The sequence below is a fragment of the Bos taurus genome, chromosome 11 (genome assembly GCF_002263795.3).
Source record: "Bos taurus isolate L1 Dominette 01449 registration number 42190680 breed Hereford chromosome 11, ARS-UCD2.0, whole genome shotgun sequence".
Taxonomy (NCBI): Eukaryota; Metazoa; Chordata; class Mammalia; order Artiodactyla; family Bovidae; genus Bos; species Bos taurus.
The window spans coordinates 25,591,012-25,607,936 of NC_037338.1; the positions used below are offsets into that span (position 1 = coordinate 25,591,012).

The 16,925-nt window shown below is 43.1% G+C and overlaps 1 protein-coding gene across 7 annotated transcripts in view; it reads right to left on the reverse strand.

The window, feature by feature from the left end:
- THADA (THADA armadillo repeat containing) overlaps window positions 1–16,925 on the reverse strand; it is a 335,311-nt gene that overhangs the window by 76,650 nt on the left and 241,736 nt on the right. For all 7 annotated transcript variants that reach the window (XR_009496408.1, XM_015473463.3, XM_024999384.2 and 4 more), the window contains one exon: window positions 6,073–6,167. Coding sequence is in view for 6 of the 7 variants with exons in the window: in XM_015473463.3 (XP_015328949.1) it covers window positions 6,073–6,167 (95 nt within the window). In the remaining variant the exon portion in view is untranslated. The remainder of the gene's footprint in view (window positions 1–6,072; window positions 6,168–16,925) is intronic.

The window sequence follows — 16,925 nt, forward strand, 5'->3', positions numbered from 1 at the left end:
ACATTTGATTTGAATTTGGAAAATGAATTTACATCAGACTTTTGCATGAGTTTAAATAAGATTTGTACCCTTTTCTCTTTTTTTAATTTATTTTTGGCTGTGCTGGGTCTTCACTGTTGGGTGAGGGCTTTCTCTTGTTGTGGTGAATAGGGGCTACTTTCCAGCTGTGGCGTGCAGGCTTCTCACTGCATTGGCTTCTCTCGCTGCAGAGCATGGGCTCTAGAGTGTGCAGGCTTCAGCATCTGCGACCCGGGGGCTCAGGAGTTGCACCTCTTGGTCTTAGTTGACCTGCAGCATGTGCAGTCTACCCGGACCAGGGATTGAACCCTTGTCTCCTGCGTTGGCTGGCAGATTTTTACTCAATGGACCACCAGGGAAGTCCTAAGATTTGTATCTTGATGACAATTGTTACTATTATAAAAATTGAAAAATTTTGATTTTAATTAATCAGTTAGTAACAAATACATTTGGGGACTTATCACTCTGCTTATTTAACTTATATGCAGAGTACATCATGAAAAACGCTGGGCTGGAAGAAACACAAGCTGGAATCAAGATTGCCAGGAGAAATATCAATAACCTCAGATATGCAGATGACACCACCCTTATGACAGAAAGTGAAGAGGAACTCAAAAGCCTCTTGATGAAAGTGAAAGTGGAGAGTGAAGAAGTTGGCTTAAAGCTCAACATTCAGAAAACAAAGATCATGGCATCCGGTCCCACCACTTCATGGGAAATAGATGGGCAGACAGTGGAAACAGTGTCAGACTTTATTTTTCTGGGCTCCAAAATCACTGCAGATGGTGACTGCAGCCATGAAATTAAAAGATGCTTAGTCCTTGGAAGGAAAGTTATGACCAACCTAGATAGCATATTCAAAAGCAGAGACATTACTTTGCCAACAAAGGTCTGTCTAGTCAAGGCTATGGTTTTTCCAGTGGTCATGTATGGATGTGAGAGTTGGACTGTGAAGAAGGCTGAGCGCCGAAGACTTGATGCTTTTGAACTGTGGTGTTGGAGAAGACTCTTGAGAGTCCCTTGGACTGCAAGATCCAACCAGTCCATTCTGAAGGAGATCAGCCCTGGGATTTCTTTGGAGGAAATGATACTGAAGCTGAAACTCCAGTACTTTGGCCACCTCATGCGAAGAGTTGACTCGTTGGAAAAGACTCTGATGCTGGGAGGGATTGGGGGGCAGGAGGAGAAGGGGATGACAGAGGATGAGATGGCTGGATGGCATCACTGACTTGATGGACGTGAGTCTGAGTGAACTCTGGGAGTTGGTGATGGACAGGGAGGCCTGGCGTGCTGCGATTCATGGGGTCGCAAAGAGTGGGACGCGACTGAGCGACTGAACTGAACTGAACTGAACTGGTGGTCCAGTGGTTAAGAATCCACCTGGCAGTGCAGGGGATGTGGGTTCAATTCCTGGTTGGGGAAACTAAGGTTTCACATGCCAAGGAGCAACTAAGCCCTTTGGCCACAACTAGACAGTCTGTGTGCCGCAATGATGTAACTAAAACCCTGTGTGCCACAACTAAGACCAGACACAGCCAAATAAACAAATTAATTTTTTAAAATCCATTTAGATTATTTAAAAAAATTTTTTTAAATTTTATTTTATTTTTAAACTTTACAATATTGTATTGGTTTTGCCAAATATTGAAATGAATCCGCCATAGGTATACATGTGTTCCTGGAGGCTAATTACTTTACAATATTGTATTGGTTTTGCCATACATCAATATGAATCCACCACGGGTATACACGTGTTCCCCATCCTGAACCCCCCTCCCACCTCCCTCCCCGTACCATCCCTCTGGGTCATCCCAGTGCACCGGCCCCAAGCATCCTGTATCCTGCATCGAACCTGGACTGGCAATTCGTTTCTTATATGATATTATACATGTTTCAGTGCCATTCTCCCAAATCATCCCACCCTCTCCCTCTCCCACAGAGTCCAAAAGACTGTTCTATACATCTGTGTCTCTTTTGCTGTCTCACATACAGGGTTATCGTTACCATCTTTCTAAATTCCATATATATGCGTTAATATACTGTATTTGTGTTTTTATTTCTGGCTTACTTCACTCTGTATAATAGGCTCCAGTTTTATCCACCTCATTAGAACTGATTCAAATGTATTCTTTTTAATGGATGAGTAATACACCATTGTGTATATGTACCACAGCTTTCTTATCCATTCATCTGCTGATGGACATCTAGGTTGCTTCCATGTCCTGGCTATTATAAACAGTGCTGCGATGAACATTGGGGTACACGTGTCTCTTTCAATTCTGGTTTCCTCGGTGTGTATGCCCAGCCATGGGATTTCTGGGTCATAAGGCAGTTCTATTTCCTGTTTTTTAAGGAATCTCCACACTGTTCTCCATAGTGGCTGTACTAGTTTGCATTCCCACCAACAGTGTAAGAGGGTTCCCTTTTCTCCACACCCTCTCCAGCATTTATTGCCTGTAGACTTTTGGATTGCAGCCATTCTGACTGGCGTGAAATGGTACCTCACTGTGGTTTTGATTTGCATTTCTCTGATAATGAGTGATGTTGAGCATCTTTTCATGTGTTTGTTAGCCATATGTATGTCTTCTTTGGAGAAATGTCTGTTTAGTTCTTTGGCCCATTTTTTGATTGGGTCGTTTATTTTTCTGGAATTGAGCTGCAGGAGTTGCTTGTATATTTTTGAGATTAGTTGTTTGTCAGTTGCTGCATTAGCTATTATTTTCTCCCATTCTGAAGGCTATCTTTTCACCTTGCTTATAGTTTCCTTTGTTGTGAAGAAGCTTTTAATTTTAATTAGGTCCCATTTGTTTATTTTTGCTTTTATTTCCAATATTCTGGGAGGTGGGTCATAGAGGATCCTGCTGTGATGTATGTCAGAGAGTGTTTTGCCTATGTTCTCCTCTAGGAGTTTTATAGTTTCTGGTCTTACGTTTAGATCTTTAATCCATTTTGAGTTTATTTTTGTATATGGTGTTAGAAAGTGTTCTAGTTTCATTCTTTTACAAGTGGTTGACCAGTTTTCCCAGCACCACTTGTTAAAGAGATTGTCTTTTCTCCATTGTATATTCTTGCCTCCTTTGTCAAAGATAAGGTGTCCATAGGTGCGTGGATTTATCTCTGGGATTTCTATTTTGTTCCATTGATCTATATTTCTGTCTTTGTGCCAGTAATACACACCTACTACTTGCTTAGCTGGGGGACACAGAACCTTAGCATGATCCATTCTTTCAAGGCATTTACAATGTAAACTTGTCACAATGATACTTTGAAATCACACTGAAATCTACGCATCCAGGTAAGTGCTCACCTTGCTTGGTGTAGCTACTGCTCAAACTGCCTTTGGAAATAATTAAACACTAAGAATCGATTTAATTATTTTAAGCTCACAGTTTGTTTTTATTCTAAACTGTGCTACTTACCTTGGCCACTATTTTATTTGAGATTTATTATTCTTGCTATTTAGTTGCTAAGTCATGTCCTGTTCTTTACGACTTCATGGACTGTGGCGCACTAGGCTCCTCTGTCCATGGGGTTCTCCAGGCAAGAATACTGGAGTGGGTTGTGAGTTCTTTCTTCAGGGAATCTTCCAGAACTAGGGATCAAATCAGAGTCTTCCACCTTGGCAGGTGGATTCTTTACCACTGAACCACCAGGGAAACCCTTATCTGATACTTGATTAATTCTAAAAATCTAATTCATCCTCAAAGGAGGAAAATTTGCTATTGCTATTTGTGTGGATGTAGTACACAGATACACACATTCATATAGAAAGACACATATGTATATATTCTGTGGTTTATGAGGGCAATTCCCAAAGGACTGGAAAAAAACATCAGTGCTTGTCCAACAGGAATATATGAGCCATACATGTAAATTTTGATTTTCTAATAGTTATATTCTAAAAAGGACAGCATCACTGACTCAATGGACATGAGTTTGAGCAAACTCCGGGAGATAGTGAAGGACAGAGAAGCCTGGTGTGCTGCAGTCCACAGGGTGACAAAGAGTTGGACATGACTTAACAAGTGAACAACAACAATGAAAAGTAGAAAGAAACAGATGAAATTAACTTTAATAACACTTTTTATTTAAACTAATATATCAAAAATATTATAATTCCAATATGTAATCAATATAAACATTATTGAGAAATTAAACTTTTTTTTCATACCAAGTCTTTGAAATTCAGTGTGTATTTTATTCTTATAGAATAGTTCAACTTGGATCCACCACATGTCAACAGTTCAAGAGCCACATGTGGCTAGTGACTGCCAGACTAGAGAGGGCAGGATGGAATATTTAGAGCTATGGCTGTCATACCAAAAAAAAAAAAAAAGTAAAAGTGACCTATCCCCTACACATCTTACTCTGCAAAGTAATGACTCTAAGAGGTATAATACACTGATGCAAGTGAAATGCTGTTGAGTGACAACAGCTTGTGAGCACACTTAACTGGGGGTATAAACACTAAATAATGCCAGAGTTTGTGGAAAGGATGATTTCAAAAGGCCAAAGTCATCTTCATGATTCATTAGTAAAGGACAGGCAATCGGAGAAGAGAGAAGGGTATTTTACAATATTTAAGGGTAAACCCTTTCAGACAAAAAATAATGGTACTAACACACCAGGAAAAACTTAGTTCAACAAATGAAAGATGAGAGTCGATCACACAACTATGATACGAACCCAGGGAGTGGACTTGTAAGTAGTGAGCAACTCTTTCATGAAAGAGGCTCTTTAAAACATTAAGCAGAGAAGTACTACTAAGCTACATGAAATTTGGAACTGAGATACAAAAATGGTAGAAACTATTTTTTGGTACTAAAAGTGGTACAAATGATTTACATGGTAACGTCTGATTCATAATCTCTTTATACTCTCTGGACCTCAGTTAACTCAAGTGTAAAATAAAGTGGATACGACCCTCAGGTCCCTTACAGCTAGAGTGACCTGTGATTTATTGTGCAAACCTGGACACTTTCAAGAGTAAAAGGGGCACTATTAATAATTATGCTGGGATAAGAGGTATAAACTAGAACCGTTTCACGGCCATAAAACTATATGATCCTCTTCTACCAAACGGATGCAACAGCTACTCCTATGCAGGGATGTGGAGCTGATCAAAGTCCAGGCGTGTTCTTATTACCTCTGCGTGGCCACAGAGGCCTTGTGGGCTAATATACACTGATCTGAGTGAGGCAGCTTCGCCTCTGCCCCCAGAGCATTTTAAATTGGTTTGAATTTGGGAACAGGATTCCATATGGACAGAGCTGGACTCTGACAGCCTGAATATATTTACTGAAGACAACAAATCATTGACAGACTAAATGTAACAGAGGAAAGGCCTGGCCTGCTTGTACTCAGAATCTGACTTTGTAATTGTAGCCTCCTTTAGACAGGCCTAATCAATTAGAAGAGGCTGATTTTAACCAGTTGCAGGCTCATTACCCTGCATTCCAGTTTGTGTTGATGAAAATCAGTTTCAGTCTGTGGCCTGGAACTCATGTACAGCACTTCCTGCAGCCTCTTATATAAACACATCAAAACATTTTTTTTTTTTGGAGCTGCCCCTCTCCGTTTTAAGAAAACCACTTTGTGAATCATGATGAAAATAGAACAACTGCATGTGGATCTGGGGCCCATACCAGGAAACATACGTGACACCAAGGAACATGTACAAAGTCAGAGCTTGAGGTGGTGCATGGTAGATTGGAGACTGAGTCTCAAATATCTAGGCTCCAGCAACAAATGAGTCCACTCGGTTATTGCCGCAAAATGGAACAGAATGAACTCCTGAGTTACTGAAAATGACAAGAGTCGAGTCCAGACTCTTCCCGGAATGACCAAATAGAAAACAAACTTGCAACTAAACAAGGACAAGTTTCCTTGGGAAGCTTTTATGAAGGAAGCGTATGACACTAAGTGTAATTTTGATATGTGGTTTAGTCTTGCAAAAGTAGAAGTGGGGGAGTGCGTGGGAGAGCCATTCAAAACCCCACCTACATTTCAAAGACCTGTAATCACTCCAAAATATAATGTAACTGTGAATCATACCTGGCTGGTTGCCTTTTGAGAGTTTGTCAAGGCAGCACGTCAACAGGAAGAGGATATCAATATACACAGCTCTGGTCACCAAACATGGATTTTGCCTAGAAAGGTAAAGAACAGAAAATAAGTTGGTAATTTTTCTCTCTGAGGCCTGGGCCACAGAAAAGAGAAAATGGGTATTTTCTACCAGGCATATCATAAGGCTTAGAGAGTTGTGTGTGTGTGTGCTAAGTTGCTTCAGTCGTGTTCAACTCTCTGTGACCCTATGGACTTGTAGCCCACCATGCTCCTCTGTCCATGGGGATTCTCCAGGCAAGAATCCTGGAATGGGTTGCCATGCCCTCCTCCAGGGGATCTTCCTGACCCAGGGATTGAACCCATGTCTCTTGTGTCTCCTGCACTGGCAGGCGGGTTCTTTACCACTAGCGCCACCTGTGAGCCCCAGAGAGTTGTAACAAATGCTAAAAATGATGGACAGTCACCGATGGTGACAATGGTGAAATTTTCATTTCTCATGAAAAGAAAATGAAAATAAAACCTTAGTGCTTATGGTGGAGGTTGGGACTGTGTTTGTACAAAACAGAAAATTCTATGCTCTGGCGCCAAAGAAAATTAACTGAAAACAAACAAAAACCAATACCCTATTCCAGTTACATGAAGACAAGAGGGAAGTAGGGAATATGACACCTATAATATTCTATTATCTTCCTCTTAACTGGACAAATTTAGGGGAAACATCATTGGTTATGAATATCAGTGATTTAGCATTTTGGAGGAGAATTGCACTCACAAATGATAAACTGTATTTACAGACTTAAAAAAGCAGCTGAAAAAACAAACATGAAAGTATTAACAAACACTATTGACAGACATTCCTTTCCTGATAAATGAGATTTTTTTTTTCTTCTTTCAATAAATGGAGGTCTTTTTACTCTTTGAACCACATGCTGGAAAAAGTGGGCTTGGCTTGAGGGGGTCTAGATCAAAATGGAAGAATGAAGACTTTTTTTTGAGAATAGTACTGAATCTCCCTGACTCTGAGCCTCAGTTCATACTGGTCAAGAAAAGTGCCCAAACCTCCCAAGGGTACTAATAATTCAGTTGGGAAAGAATCCGCCTTCCAATGCAGGAGACGCAAGAGACACAGGTTCAGTCCTCGGGTCAGGGAGATCCCCTGGAGGAGGAAATGGCAACCCATTTCAGTATTCTTGTCTGGAAGCTTTCATGGACAGAAGAGCCATTGGGTGGCAAAGAGTCAGATGTGACTGAGCACATGCACACGAGAGGTAAAAACAACAGGGACAGACCTGGGTTTGAACCCCGGCTTTTTGCCATCTAGTATCTCTGTGACCTGAATCAGATTTCTGACGGGCACAATGGACCCCGCAATCACCTCACTGAGAGTCACTGTGAGCATGTGATTCGCGTGTTCCCTGCTCTGCTCCTCTGCCTCCAACCTAGGATGAGGGAACAACATGAGTTCCAGCTAGTATATTTCCATCTGGCTTGATCCTTTGATGTATCCTTCTCACTTCCTATAAGTTAAGTTTTACCATTTCTCTAAAGTTTATTCTCACTCTATCCTGAACTGCCCATATCCTAGGGGCATGCGATATCTGCACGAAAAGCAAACCAGATACTTTTCCATTAAAACAAAACTGTCTTGTTTCAAGATTTCCCTGTTGCTGACCTGCCTCATTTCTGTTCCCTGACTTACTTCACCTACAGTAGCTGCTTGCTCCCTGACTCTGACTCTGCCATAATGACTAGTTTATATGTACACTTCACATTTGGCCTAGTTTCATGCCTATGCCCAGTTATTTTTAAAAATTAGTTTTAAAAAACAGGTAGCACATGCACATGGTATAAAAATAACTCAAACAGTACAGAAGGGTATGCAGTAAAAATGAAGTTCCTTTTCCATGCCCCCACCCTCTACCCACATGTTCTGTTCCCCTGAGGCAACCGCTATTGCTGCTTTCTAGAGCGTATCCTTCCAGGCACATTTTACAAGCATCTATCTATAGCTACCCACTTGTTTATTTTTATATAAGTAGTGGTTTACTACTTACTGAGTTCTGAGCATTACCTTTTTTTCACTAATACATTTAAGATATCATTCTATTAAAAAACACAGATTTGCCTCATTTCTGAAATGGTTGTGAACTGTTCCATTTCATGGACGTACCCGTCCCCTAATGAAATAAGTCAGACTGTTTAGGATATTTTGCTGAAAACAATGATGTAATAAAGATATATGTATATTAGTTTATGCATATGAATGGATATTCAAAAGAGAAATCCGTAGAAGCTTAAGTGCTGGATCAAGATATTCATGCATTTAAAATTTTGCTTCATTTAGATCAGATGCTCTCCAAAGAGACTGGGACTACTTATGCTTTCGCCAACAGTGTTTAAGATTCCCCTCCAGCTCCAACAATCTGACTCACACTGTGATTAAACCTTTTGACCTTTGCCAAGGTGATAAGTGGAAAAACAGTACCTCATCATTTTAAGTCATAATTATTTTATATGAAGTTGCCCATCCCTTCATAAGCTTTTCAAAAATATCTTAATTTCCTTTCCTATGAACTGTGATCAAATCTCCGATCTATTATGTTATTGGTATTTTCCTTATTGATTTGTAGGAGCTCTTTGTATATTAAGGAAATCTGTCCTTTGTCATATGTGTTGCAAATATTTTTTTGCAGTTTATCATCTGACTTTAAACTTATTTACAGTACTTTTCTGGAATTCAAAACTGTTTGGTTTAATGCAGTCAAATATATTATTTTTATCTTCTGGATTTTATGTCATGCTACCAAAGTCTAACCTTTCCTCAATATAGATTTATATATTTTTCTTTAGTACTTTTTCTTCTAGTACTTTATAGTTCCATTTATTTCTTTCTTTATTTGTGGCTGTGCTGTATCTTCATTGCTGCACCTGGGGTTTCTCTAGTTGCTGTGAGTGAGCTTCTCATTGTGGTGGCTTCTCACTGCAGAGCACAGGCTCTAGGCTGCATACGCTGCAGTACTTGCAGAGGGCTGGCTCAGTAGTTGTGGAGTATGTGCTTAGTTGCCCGTGGCATGTAGAATCTTCCTGAGGCAGGGATCGAACTCAGGTCCCCTACATTGGCAGGCAGATTCTTAACCACTGAACCACCAGGGAAATCTTAGTTTCATTTTTTGTTCTTGGCAACACTCTGATCTATTTGGAATTTACTCTCCCCAAATCTTACCTTTATATTTTGTCTCTATTCAGTTTTCCTCAGGTCAGTCAAATTTGACTTGTGAAGTTGAAAAGTCCATAGTCTACAAAAATTACTTTAATAACAGTATCATTCCCTGTTCTGGCATGTCCACTGTTTAAAATGTGGGATATCTTTCCTCCTCCCAATGGAAAACCACTCAGGAGAGAAAGCAAGGAAACCTAGTGCAAAGGGTTAATGAATTATCAGACATGAAGCACAGGGCTGAATAATAAACGGCCTGCAGATAGCAGGATGAATGCCTCCTGAACATCCAGCTGCGAGCCAGGTGCTGGAAAGAGATGCACAAGAGATGATTTCTGGCCTCGGAGAGTTCTGTCTTGTTTTGGAGAAAAAAATACAGACAAAACTCGGGACAGGATGTAAGGAGTTAAGGGAAAGAACATAATAGGGTGGACTAGAAACATGGACGGAGAAGGCAATGGCACCCCACTCCAGTACTCTTGCCTGGAAAATCCCATGGATGGAGGAGCCTGGTAGGCTGCAGTCCATGAGGTCGCTAAGAGTCGGATACGACTGAGCAACTTCACTTTCACTTTTCACTTTCATGCACTGGAGAAGGAAATGGCAACCCACTCCAGTGTTCTTGCCTGGAGAATCCCAGGGACAGGGGAGCCTGGTGGGCTGCCGTCTATGGGGTCGCACGCAGTCGGAAACGACTGAAGTGACTTAGCAGCAGCAGCAGCAGAAACATGGAAAAGATGTATGAAGACCTAAGCCCAAATGTAAACAACAGGAGGAATTTAGACAGACAAAGCTGACAAGCAAGGGGATTTTGAGAGGGGGCAATAGAGGCAGGAAGAAAGGAGTCTAGCTGGTCTGGGGACCCATGGGAGATGGGATACTCTGTGCTAACTGGTGCTCCTTGGTATAAAAATGTACTGCCTGCTCCATTTGACCTCACAGGGTCATAACTTCTCACCTGAGATGTTTTCCTGCTAATGAAGTCACATAGAACCATAAAGGGAAGTTTTTGGGAAATTGGTTTGACTTTCAAGCTCAGGGAGGAACCTAGTTTCCATGATATTTTTAGCTAAATTAATATATTTTAGAACAGTTCTAAATGAATAGAGGAAATGTTGGCTATCTTTACGTCCCCCTGCCAGGCTGAAGTGTTCTGCACTTTCTCTTGGCCTGGCACAGGCTGCCAACCTTCCTGGCAGCCTGGGACTCGGCAGGGACCACTCTGACTGCTCCCAGAACTGAGCTTCTACGCCAAGTCTGATGTAGTCAACGAGATCGTGGGAGGCTCCCTCAAATTCTGCTGCTTTCGATTCCAGGAAACAGAGAGGATCTGGGGCTACAAAGGAGTCCATCCATGGCTTCTCCTTCAAGACTGACTCAGAGAGAAATTCTGGCCCAGAGCCCACTGTGCAAGGCTCCACCCTTGAGGAGAGCCACAGCCTCACAGCATCGCTGTCTGGAATCAGAGTTGGGCTTCACTCTGAATTGGCTTCTAAGTCAGGAAAATAATTTTTTTTTCTTTTTCTCTCCCTGTTACTTGGTGTTTGTTCTGACTTGGAAATGGTACACTGTGAGTTCAGGGTGAGCCAGAGGTTTGTTCTCGGTCTGTCAAGCCACTTTGATGATGGGAATAAAATCCTGGGAAAGAGCAAGCCAGCTGGACAGGAAACCAAGCCACAGGGTTTTGGTGGGTTGGGGTTTTTTTTTTCCTGCCCCCAGATGGAAAAATCCTGGCACAGGGCATGGTATAATAAAGATTAAGAGTTCAAAAAAAAACTCAGGAGTGGTCGGGGTCTAACAAATGGGCTAAAAAACAGCATAATAGAGGTTTTAGAACGAGTAACAGGAATCAGGTACTATGAGGACTGAGTACATAAATAAAGCGAAATGCAGGCCTTGTTAAATCTTTCTTCCACTCTTTTTATCACTGGTCCCTTGACATATATCCACCCAAGAACTCGATCTCTGAACTTCATTAAACCTCCTGCCCTCTCTCCTGGAAGCTGGGGGAGGCAGAAGGCAGAGGAGAGAGAGTAAGGCTTCCCAGACATGTTTACAATGGCCCTAGTGTCTGGAGGACACCAGAAGCTCTTGGGAAGCCTGTGATAAATTATTCACTTCTTCTGTCCCTTCCGGAATCCCAGTGGCAGCAGCGATTTTTAACTGAAGCCCATTCATTCAGAAAACATTTACTAAGAGGAAACTGAGAGCCCAAAATAATGCCAGGGTATGGATATATGAAGACGAAATGAGTCAGTGGCATTCATCACTGCCCTCAAGAAACTTAGAGTCCTGAATTGTGTTTTTCAAACTGTAGGTTATGACCCATTTTGTTGGTTATGAAATAAACTAGTAGGTTTAGATGACCACCTACTAGTATTAAGAGAAAGCCTAAGAGAAAGAAAGGAAGGAAGAGGAAGTGGGGATGGAGGAAGGAGGAGAGAGCTAGCTAGGGAAAGGGGGAGCAGTGAAAGATAATCACATTGCATCAAAGCAGTCAGGGTAAGCATCGCTCCCTTAAATTGTTAAATATAGGATTTCTAGAAAATTTTTGCCCAGAAAGAATTTTTAATAAATTATCTTTGATATAATTTATAAAATGTGATAACTTTGAGTAAAAATATTGACTGATTTAGTCTAATGTCCTTTTCTTTTTCAGGTAATATGCCACCATCTATAATACCAAATGGTATCAGTGGGGTATTCTTGATATCCAAAATGATGGTGGATAACATTCCTGAAATTAAATCTTCTAAATCTTGAGTAAATTCCCTCTCATTGTATTTTTCTACAAACTGTTCATATCTTATGTAGACAGTAAAATTTACATTATGTAAGATTTCACAGGTATGTTTGTGTATATATCCACACAGATATATACACGGGGAACAAAGATACATACTAAGTCACCTGTAAAGTCTCTTTCTGGTTGTGAATGGCTGTCAGAAAACCTTGAAAGGCCGTGGTTTAGTGAGAGAAACACACAACCAATCATGTGGTATGACTGGTGCTCAAAGGAGGGTTGACAAGAATAAAAATTAAGGGTGGAGCGGGGGGGAAACACCTCGGTAAATCCAGAAGTGCCTTTGCAGGAGGAGTCTAAGAGATGGACCGTGGGCAGAATGACTCCAGCAGAGGAAGCAGCATGTCCGAAGATGACGGCATGTTACGTGTTTGAAAAATAACAAGAAGTACAAAGGGGATGTGGAATGGATGGGACAGTAGGAAATGACGCAAGATGATGACATGCCCCAAATGGAAGTGCTTAGGAGTGACCTTTCAGAGCTCCAAAAGCTCCAGATGGTCCCAGGTGGGACCCCACTGGTCCACTGGACGGCTGGGGCCCCCGGGGCCCATTAGCATGCAGCCTTGGAGGGTTCCCAGCAAGAAACAGACAGTTCACTTTGGACATATTTTTGCTTGTCACCTTGGATGACTTTTTCAGAAGAATTCACTGCCATCCTCAGAGGGCTGAAAACAACTGTTCTGGCTTTAGGCTGCTAGTGTCTGTTAAGGTTTGCTGCTGCTGCTAAGTCGCTTCAGTCGTGTCCGACTCTGTGCGACCCCAGAGACGGCAGCCCACCAGGCTCCCCCGTCCCTGGGATTCTCCAGGCAAGAACACTGGAGGGGGTTGCCATTTCCTTCTCCAATGCATGAAAGTGAAAAGTGAAAGTGAAAGTCGCTCAGTCATGTCCTACCCTCAGCGACCCCATGGACTGCAGCCTTCCAGGCTCCTCTGTTCATGGGATTTTCCAGGCAAGAGTACTGGAGTGGGTTGCCACTGCCTTCTCCACTGTTAAGGTTTAAGTCCTGAGAAATCTATCTGGACTTCAACACAGTCAAGGTCGAAGGTCACTCGAGACCCCAGGGAATTACTCTCTCCCAGAATCCTGATTAGACTCATGGTTTAACTTAATTATCTAGAAACGTTTACTAAGTACCATGGGGTGTATCCTACTTGGAACAGGAGTAGAGAAGGGGACAGGTTCTGGCCTTGACGAGCTTATGGTCGTGTGTGTGTGTGTGTGTGTGTGTGTGTGGTGGTAGAGGGTGTATGTGGAGAAAAACAACACACACACAAAACAATGTGAGAGAACATCATGGAGGAAGGGCCTGGAGATGTGGAAAGACTCCGCGAGTGAATGGAAAGCGGGAATTTCAGACAAGAGAGTTCACTTTGCAAAGATCCAAAGATGGAAGCAAGCTTGCCGCATGCTGGGAAGAATGAAGTCCAGAAAATCAAACAGGTGCAGCTGGCCAGTTTGATAGCTTGGAATGACTCTGGGTCATGAGTCCTGGCAGGGGCCCATCAAGGTCCATGGCAATCTCTCCCTCTAATCTGGGATCCTCTGTGAACTCACTCCCATTCAGGTCACGTCTGGTCTGCACCACAGTGGCTACAAAGCCTCTTGCCATGGAGCCAGCACTGAGCTTAATGAAGCAGTATTCTGGGGACCACCCCCAGGACTGAAATAGGCTGGAAAGAAGAAAGCCAGAAAAAAAAAAAGAGAGAAAGGAGGTGAAGAGGAAGGCAGAGAGCGGGCAGGTAAGAAGCTGGGCCACAGGTGGGAGGAGCAGAACAATGCGGTGGGGAAAGAGGCAGAAAAGGGAGGGCAGAAATGGTCTCTAACTGTCCCCACACCCCGCCACAGTCCCCTCACTGGACACACATCGAGCCACACCATGTCCTGTACTTAAAACTCACTTCAAAGCCTGTCCTCTAGGAAACTGTCCCTGACTAACAATCAGAGACTGGCCTCGGAGAACAGTGTGAATGGTGGACGTCTCTTTGGACTTCCTCTGATCTCCCAGAGATCCCACTGGCCATCTTTGTACTCCTCTGCAGTCTGAGACTCTGCAATGGTAGCTGTCCGCAGACCAGATGCCATCTCGCCTTACATTTGGTTATAAGAGGAAGAGCTGCCGCGGTGAGGAGCCAGGAGGTACTTCTCTGATGTGGGCCCCATGAAGTCATATAAATGTGGAAGTGTAAATTAAATAAAAAGGACCCCTCTCTCCCTTCTGATTTCCATTTTTACCACGGCCCCCAGCCAAGCAATCATTCCTATGACATTTCTGGAGAAACAATAGGGGATTTGTTTAAACCAAGATGCCAAATGGTCAGGAACTGCAGAATATATAAGTTCTTGCCCCCACTCTGTAACATACAGAATTCAGATCTGCATGCAGGGCCAGCTGGCAGCAGCACGCAGGGCCAACACCCCCTGTTAGCCACGCCCTGGCTGGCTAACACCCACTCCCGGCCCTGCTCATTTACCTTGTGCTCCCCCGGGGGAGGGGAGGCTGGTGGCAGCAGAACTCCATTTTATGGTATGTTCCAGCTTCCAGCCAGCCTTTCTTGGTCTGGAGCTCTGCTAGTATTTATACTCACACCCACACATATGAGCTGCCCCACAACCCTCCTATTGGGATTCTCCTTTTAAAGTGAAGCCATCTTCATGTCCTGCTCTGGGTATTGACCAATGTGTAAGGAATTCTTACCAAGTTGTCAGGCACAAGGCAAGAGACCATGAGCTGTGAGTCTGTCCAGAAAGGGACCATATGTCCAAGCCATATGCTCTAGGGCACAGGGGCTGCCCCTGGAACGGCTGCCTTGTGTCCGACTCTTTGCAGCCCCGTGGACTATACAGTCCATGGAATTCTCCAGGCCAGAATACTGGAGTTGGTTGCCATGCCCTCCTTCAGGGAATCTTCCCAACCAAGGGATTGAACCCAGGTCTCTCACATTGCAGGCGGATTCTTTACCAGCTGAGACAACAGGGAAACCCTCCTTTGCCTCTGTGAAAAGAGGACCCCAACTACTCTACCAAGGTTCTGAGTAGGCACTTGGCAAAGGCCCAGGCAGTCTGCATAAGGCCCTAGGGCTCTGCTTAGGTCAAGGTCAAAGTCACAGCCGCCTCTGCTTCCCAGGGGAGTGCTGCTATATGAGAGGAAGCCCACCAGCTCAATGCCAAGGCTTTGTATTTCCCTCCAAGAAGGCTCACCTGCCTTTTCAGAGGACCCCCAGGGAGCCACCCACCCCTCCCAGAGGCCCTCATATTTTTCCATCTTTCTATTAGGCATCTTTTTCTCATTAATGTACTAACACTCAAGTTATGTGGAGAGAATGAGGAAAAAGAGACCTTGTGTGGGGGTTGGGATTTGTTCAAAGCCTGAAGAAACCATTTTAGAGGGTGTATGTTTTTTATTCCTTTTATGAGAGATGCATGTTTCCCCCGCTCTGTGACTTGTTTAAAAGTAAAGTTTAATATGCTGCCAGAGAAATTGCTGGTTAATAACTTAATAAGCAATGTGCTAGGGATTATGGGAGAAAGGTAGTGTCCAAGAAAACTTTTATTGTACAGTTTGGGGCTTGGATTAGCTTCAGTTATTACATAAAATGCTAACAGAAGTCCCCTTTCTTTTCAAACTTTACTTTCTTCCTAGATTATTTTTAAAAAATTAGAATATATAAGTGAGGTGAGTGAAAACTTCTACTAGCTGCAAGAGAAGTCTGAATGTAGATCACAGGTGAGGATTTCTAACAGTATAGTCCGAACTTTGTTCATGAAATCTTGGCGAAGCACACGCTTGGAAATTAGCCCTGGCCGCAAAAATAATATCAACTGCATTTTATTAAAAGTTTTATCTTCAAAAAACATTTTATCTTTAAAAGATTCTTGAGAGGAGAAAAATAGGCATTATTATTCCCATTTTTATAAATCAACAAAGTAGCTCACATAGCTCAAGTGACCTGTCCAAGATCAGGGCAGAAACCAAGAATAGCATCAAGGTTTTCTAGACAAATTGTATCTGTGAGTCCCAAACGCAGTGCGATGAAAGGGGAGAGGCTGGGCCGAACAATCAGAGCATGCTGCTTTGCACGCTCTGGTGGCGTGTCCTGGTGGCCAGTCTGGAGAAGAGTGAGGTTCGAAGTACAGCTGTTTCTGTGCGGGCCACCAGAAAGGCCTGTTTTCAACATGGCCAACAAGACTGATAAAGACTTCATTATCTGACAATAAATATTCCCTATTTGCTTAGCTCTTTCGTACTTGCATGCCCATTACTCACTATGTTCTTTTCCATCTTCACCCACTTCCCATTTTGGATCTTCCAACTTAACAGATAAAAAACTGACACCCGGGACTTCCCTGGTAGTCCCGTGGTTAAGACTCTGTGCTTCCAATGCAGGGGGCCCGAGGTTCAATCCCTGGTCAGGGAACTAGATTCCACATGCCACAACTAAGACCCCTGAGCAGCCAAATAAGTAAATAAATGTTAAAACCAAACCAAACAAAAGAGGCCCAAGGAAGTTAGAGGCCACCCGTCACTGGTTAGCAGCTGAGCTGGGGGCCAGAACACAGACATGCTACCAGCGAGTATATCTTGCCCCACCTCAACCTCAAGGAGGCGTGCTCACAGCTAGAATCTTTTCCACTCAACCAGGGCCTCTTAAAGTGACCCCCTGTAGGTACCCAGGAACACAGGGCCTTCGGGCTGGTAAGGGTCCCTTCCGGCTCAAGCGGGACTAAGTTCCTGATTGTGAGGGGAAGCTATTTCCAGAGACCTGCAGGCCAGTCCAATCGCTGAGGAAGGCTGGGCATCACTGGCAGCGAGGAGGAGA